Here is a 7,059-nt window from a genome sequence, read left to right on the forward strand (position 1 = left end):
TTTTGGGGGTCAAAAATTTTTTAAGTTCTAAAAATTCAGTTAAAGCTTGACAATAACCTTGAGTAATAGTTATACAACATCAAAGTATATTAGTTCTTTGAAATGAAAAGGGTTTATATATTTTTTTCTTCCTTTAACATGAGATGTCTGAGATGTTCAGGATTTTATAACCACATTTGAAACAACATCCCACTGTGGGGTATGTTTTTTTTCTTTGAAGGTTTTAAATGATTCTGATCTTTGGTTGTGCCTATACAATTAAAAGTAGACATATTAAATGAGAGAAGTCAGGATATTTCCCTCTGTTCAACCAAATATCTGAATAATTATAACTTGCTAGACAAATGAATCAAACTGTTTTTGTTATCTGGTTGCTTGGTTAGGACACAGCCAACATTTTAGTAGAATGTAATAACTTATACAAGTGCATATAATTTAAAAAAAATAAACAATGACTTCGTTTCTTTAGACATCCAATGCTGCAGAAGAGCCAAAGGTGAAAATGCCAGCTCTCTAAAATGTAGAGTATGTTAACACTATTTTTCCATTCTCGTGGCTTTTCCTACTCAAAATGTAAAATTAACTGAAGAGCAACATCTATCTTCAAAAACCAAAAATATTTATCCATTTATTTTCAGGTTCGAAATCTTCCCAGCATTAAGTTTAAACAGAGCCTAGGTAGGTTCAGCAGTCAGGCTGATAGATGCCTAACTCCAACCAACAGCACACATGTGACTTGCTTCCAACTAAAATTAAACTGCCAAATAAAAAGGAGGAATTGTCCCCTTTTTTAATAACAAAGAATGCAATCGTTAGAATTCTTCAGATTTGGAATTCCAGCAGTGTTCTTGTGTTTTCCTCTTGATGTGTGACAAGAGTGAATAATATAAAAAATAAAAATAAACCTCATCTAAACAAGCTGTCCTTTGACTTTATAAGGCTCAACATCAAATACATCAAATTCTAAAAATACCTAAGACCAGTGAAATATCAAAGCTGAAGGGATAACATGCTGGGGATAGGACGGATTTTTAAAATCTTTCGATGCATTTGAACCTATTAGCATTAACTTTGTTCATTTTTGTTAAGACATTATCACTTCAACTGACTACTAGGGACCATATTTCATATTCATATACATATTTGACTTTGACCTCATAAAAAGTCCCTTGGGTCTATAATACTTTTATTCTTGTATAATCTAAAACAAATCCTTTCCTTTTAAAACTCAAACAGACCACGTTATACACACAGTTGACTATTTACAAAGCACCCAATTAAATCCTACTTAATTCTCACTCTAAAAATTCCATCTAACTGATGTGTAATGTACTGATCACATTAAATGCATAATGTGCACAAGCCTGCTAGTTCTATCTAACCTAGAAAATACTACCTTCCTTAGAGAGAAAAGAAAGTCGTAAAAAAATAAGTATAAAGGTTTGAAGAAATGAGACGAGAAATCACAGTACAAGACAGATAAATCTACTTTAATATTCACATGTAAAAGTTACACACCACAAGAGATTGGACAGTTGGTTTACCAGTAACTAACATAGCTATAGTGAAAACCATTTTTATAAAAAAATAATCTAGATGCGGTCATCAGAATTTTTGGTCTACTTAAGTTAATGTTTGAAGATCGACTTTTATCCCTGCTTGAAGGATTTGCCATTATTCCTTTTTATTTTTTTCTCTCATTGTTGCCTATTAATATTCTTTGGAGGAAGGAAAGCAGAAAGTGTTCATTTCCAAGAGGTTGTCCTTTGGTTACAAGCAGAGAACATTTTTCATTTCTATGATTTAAAGAACCTGTACAAACATGAAACTTTAATGACATTAAGCTTTAGTGTAAAATGAAGGATAAGCATTTTTTTTTCACTTTGACAAAACAGTAGATTTCATAAACTCCTTAAGGATCCAAGCATTTCCCCATCCCATATGCAAAATTATTCAGAATCCATTTTGACCTCAATTTAAAAACAAACAATAAACACTTACTCTTTATATATTACACTATCAAACCCTGTACTTAAAAAACTGATAAAGTGTATTTCCAACATATATACTTCAAATACAAAGATTTCAATCTAGGTTAAAGAAAAGACATTTGAATGGACTCAGGACAAGTTGATTTTGTGATTAAACATTTCATGCAGTCATGCAGGACCACCAGCTATAACTGTTACCTCCGATTCTACACGATACTGTGCAAAACAAAAACAAATTAAAAGCCAGGCCAAACAGAACAGACATTCAAGATATCAAGAGCTCTGCAATTGAGCTGAAAAATAATTTTCCAAAAGAAATATTCCCATAGATTAAAAAAAACACACACATAATATTTACAAAAAATATTTAATTAAAAATATCTTATAATTACAGTAGTCTATTAAAGCATATACTTTCTCACACTTATAGAACATCTCTATATATACATGGTATGAAATGTCACTCAGTTATCTATACAATATGTAACATTCTTGCAGGGAAAATAAAGTTCCCTGCCCCGTTGTAATCATCTATTTTAAACAATAGATGTAAAAAAAAAAATATCTACAATGCTCTGGTATATTAGTAAAGCTTCAAAACGAAAATTGAGCTCCTTGGTCACAAGTAGGCTTCTAAAGTCGGATTTAGTCTTGACCTTCTATTTATCAGTCCTGTTACACTTAAGTTTAAAAGTTTAACTGCACCTCCAAACAACACAAATGTACAATTCACAGCGGTTATAAATGAAGACAAAAGAGAATACGGATGTAGAATGTTTATGAACGTGCAAAAAAAAAAAAAAGAATGAAAGTTTTATTTTTCTTCCCTCTCAGAGCCTCTCTCTTGGAATGACGGATGAAAACGTTTCTAAGATTTGCTGACGTTTTTTCTCCTTTCCTCCGGTGCCTTTCTCTAACTTCTGCTCTTCCCCCTCCCTCTCTAGTCTCCTGGCTCGGGCTCAGGCGGCCGCACACCTGTGGAAGAGGAATGAATAGAGGGGGTGTGGGAACCTTCCCGCTGCAGACTAACTGGCGCCACCGACCAAACTCAAGACATGCTTGATCAACAACCCAAAACAAACCACCAGGTCAGACAACACCCGCAGCCCGCGGCCGGCCAGGCGCCGAGCAGGCAGCTACGGGCCCCCGGGAAGCCCGGAGAGGGGACCCACTCCCGGGCCCTGCCCGCGTCCCCTTTTGTGGGTGTCAGACTACGCGGGGGGACATAGGGCAGTTTCTAAGTCTTCATCAGGGAGGACGGCAGTTATAGCCCGCGGGTCCCTGGGAGCGGCAGTGGGACGGTGGAGACAGGAGCTGATCCGTCCCCATTTAGAGTGAAGCCCCAGTTACTAAAGCGAAGTACGGGTTCACTTGCTAACTGGGTGGCAGTGAGGGGTGTGGTCCGGCTCCTTGGGAGTTTGCCCTGAGAAATGCTGGGGGGCAAAGAACACTGCGGTGCCTGGCACCGGAAGCCCCGGAGAACGGGAGTCTCTGGTGATCTACCACTGGAGAACAGAAAGGCGCGCTCACCTGGACAGCGCGGCTCAACGACACAGAATGCTGTCGCCCTGCTTGTTGACCGCGCCGGCCTGGAACAGCAACGGAACACCAAGGGAAAGGTTAGCAGGCGCAAACACCGCACTCATCCCCGTCCTGGATTCGTTCTCCGAAACCAGGCTGGTGCGCGGACGTCCCCACCCCAGCCTGCAGCCCTGGGGACCCCTCCATTACCCCGGCACAGGCTGGACTTGACAGCCCAGGATGCGCTCGGCCCCAATCCCACGCTGCGCGGTGACTAGGACCCGCGCTCGTTGCGCCCTGCCTGCCCCTGGCGGCACCAGGAGCCCCGAGAAGGGGGTTGAGGGGTGCTGCCATTCTCAGCCTTCCCGGCCCCGAGGAAGAGGAGCGCCCGCGGCGGGCCACCCCGCAACCGCCCTCTTGGACCCCCGCGGCGTCCGTTAGGGCCGGCGCCAAGCCTCTCACCGGGTCGGTGTTGAGCGCGGTGAGCGGGGTCCGCGGCGGCGCGGCCGGACATGTCCCCGCCGAGTGGTGTGGTGGCGCCGGCGGGGGCGGCTGCCTCAGCAGAGCCGGGTGCGTCTCCAGCGCCAGCTGCAGGTCCAGGATGTAGTCGATAACGTGCTGCAGGATCTCCACTTTGCTGACTTTCTTGTTGGGTGGGATGGTGGGCACCAGCCTCCGCAGGCGGCTGTAGCAGTCGTTCATATCGCACTGCAGGCAGAGTGCCGGCTCATCGGCCGCCGCCTCGGCAGCCTTGCAGCGCGCTGCCGCCGCCGCCGCCGCTGCGGCCGCCGAGCCGCCCAGGCTGTGGCCGTGCTCCGCCAGGCAACGCAGCGCCAGCTCCCCGCCGCCGCAGCCCGACGGCGCCTTGCGGCCGGAGGGGCGCACCGGGCTCACCGCCTTCATCGCGCACGCCCCGCGCCCTGCGCGAGCAGACCCGCTGGGGCGAGCGAGGGAGGCAGGCAAGCGCCCGGCCCCGCCTGCGGCCGGCTCCGCTCCCCTAGCCTTCGCGCCCGGCGCGCTGGGTCCGCGCTCCCAGCGATCCCGCGCCCAACAATTGACGGGAGGGTCGCTCCGGGTTTTGCTAGGGGATCTCTCTGCGCGACACTCGGCCGGGACCAAAAGGCAAGAAAAATCAAAAGCACCGGAAGGAAAGCAGCCCACTGGGGTCCCCAGTCACTCCCTTCTGAGCTCCGACTACAGCCCGGCCGCCGTGCTCCTCGCCGGAGGTTTCCCAGCTCCCACAACTGACTCGCAACCGCGCCTCTTCCCTGCTCTGGCCGGGCCCACAGCGCAGCTGTATTTATAGAGCCGCGCGCCCGGGGGGCGGGGGCGGGGCCAGCGCGCCGGCCGGGTCCCCGCGCGAACCAAGAGAGGAGCCGGGCTGGGCGCGCGGGCGGGTGCGCGGAGGGAGGCGGCGAGGGCGGAGGCTCCGGGCGGTGCTGGGGGGCGGGAAGCCCGGCAACCCGAATGGAGGGGTGGGCGGGGGTGGCTAGCCAATCAGACGGACGGTGCCACCTCAGGGAATGACGCTCGGGCCAATGGGAAGGGCACTCCATTCCGTCAACGCCGTGGGTCGGGGCTCTGAGAAAAGAGAGCTGGGTGGGAGCGGAGCCAGGCTGGTGTGTACCCTAGGGAGGGGAAAGAGAGGGAGAAGTTCTTGCGAAGAACTGCGGGAATGTGCAGCTGGAATTCATTCTTCCCCGGCTTAGGCTGCTGAGGGAGCGCTGGGCCTTGCTCGAAGATATCCTACCACCCCTAGTAGCGCGGCGCCTAGGGGACCCTCCGCCACCCATCACTCCATCCCTGGGATTCCAGTGCCTTAAGAAGGACGCTGTTCAAGAAGGCACGTCTCTTCTCTTCTGTATTTTTTCCTCTCCCTTTCATTATTTGCCTTTTCACAATTGCCGAAACCATAATGATGGAATGGAATGTGTAACCTTTCCGTTTTCCTTTTTAAAAAGGTTAAAGCTGAGCAAAAAAGAGGAAAAGAATGATGAATGCAGATTTTTGGTGAAAGGACATGTAAATAAAAACGTCGTGGGGTTTTTCTTTTGCCCATCTAAATGCAAAAGTGGGCTCAAGAATTGCAGTTGCCTTAAGCATTAAATTAGAGCATGTAAATATTAAAAATGCATGGGTACAGAGTATTTAAAATTCCACCATGACATATATTAATTCGTTTTATGTAAAATTCATACCTATAACTTAATGTAGGCCATTAATGCACCGCTTCACATATGTCAGGGTATTCCCTTTAAATAAAATTCTGAGAATATCTGGGGTCTCCTCCTTTTGCAACAAAGCATTGGAATTCACACTTCCAGTCCCTGGAGTCCTGCTTGAGCCCCAACCTGCAGAAAAGTCTGCTAATTAAGGACGTTTCTATGTTAGATTTATAATGGAAAAGCTGTCCTTCAAGTTCAAAACAAAATTGCACAATGAACTTTGATAGGGCTGTGTGTGAACTTCTCAAGAAAAAAATTGAACCCTTCAAATGAGAAATGAGCATAAAAACTCTCAGTCAATGGGGACATGAATTTCGAGTGCCTTCACCCTGCAAACCTCCCATCTTTAAACAAGCTAAGAGATGAATTAACTCAAGAATTTTCTTCATTCGTGTACATGATATGGATTGGCACCTTCATTTGTATAGAAAATTGAAAGAACGAGATATAAACCTCTTCTCTTCCTGTCTACCCTCTGTAAGGAAACCCCCCTGCCCTTCCCAGAGCTGACATACCTGCAGTAGGCAGGTGTTTTGTTTAGCCACGTGGGTACTTTATGACTATTGCACTATTTCCCCAGAGCATATTGCTTTCTCCTGATGAAATGAGGAGTAATTATTTAATGCTGTTTTCACAGGTAGATGCAGCAACCCTCCTCTCTCCTAATCCTTATACATTGCTGTCTCTAATAGTTGTTTGAAAACATGGTACATTTTACTCATGTGCATACATAAAGGGTCTCCATACACACTTATCAAGAAAAACAGAATTATAAAACCCAAGAGAAAGGCTTTTTTTCTAAACACAGGCATAGTTTTATTTATTCTTAAATTAATATAAATATACACCGAGAAAATATGGTCATTTTAGACAGAAAGTGGGTCGAGGGAGCACTAGTGGGTGTAAACTATCATCTTGGAGCCAGTCATGTTAGCACAGATGATGATAATCAATGAATACATGAACAGACACTTTGTTTCATTGATTTTCTCTTTCCTAGAATTTAAAAGCTGCTCCAAAATAAAAAACCTAAGATTTGTCTCTGTTTGGAAAAATTTATGCTAATATGCCCAGGGCACACTCACATTTCAAAACTTACATATCCTGACTTGATTAAATAAAATTTAAGTTTTAAATACGTGACACAAAGGGACAATCATATTCATCTTTTTGGACTTTGCTGAATCTCAGAGAGCCATGCCCTGGGTGTGGCAAGTGCCAAATGCCACAGTTGCAGGTTTTGTTGGAGTTGCTCTCTTACTAGCTTAAAGTCAGAAAGGCTGAGTTATGTGAGGGGTAAGTTCACATACCGGGGCCACACG

At 45.6% G+C, this 7,059-nt stretch overlaps 1 protein-coding gene across 1 annotated transcript; it reads right to left on the bottom strand.

Annotated features, from left to right (window-relative positions):
- Positions 1–1,469: 1,469 nt before the first annotated feature.
- On the bottom strand, positions 1,470–4,787 carry ID4 (inhibitor of DNA binding 4). The gene is made up of 3 exons (XM_019734250.2): positions 3,975–4,787; positions 3,522–3,580; positions 1,470–2,966 (listed from the first exon to the last, which is right to left on the bottom strand). The coding sequence occupies exons 1-2, from the start codon at positions 4,413–4,415 to the stop codon at positions 3,536–3,538; spliced, it is 486 nt and encodes a 161-aa protein (XP_019589809.2). The 5' UTR covers positions 4,416–4,787; the 3' UTR covers positions 1,470–2,966; positions 3,522–3,535.
- Positions 4,788–7,059: the final 2,272 nt, after the last annotated feature.

Source organism: Rhinolophus sinicus, linkage group LG06, assembly GCF_036562045.2.
Source record: "Rhinolophus sinicus isolate RSC01 linkage group LG06, ASM3656204v1, whole genome shotgun sequence".
Lineage (NCBI taxonomy): Eukaryota > Metazoa > Chordata > Mammalia > Chiroptera > Rhinolophidae > Rhinolophus > Rhinolophus sinicus.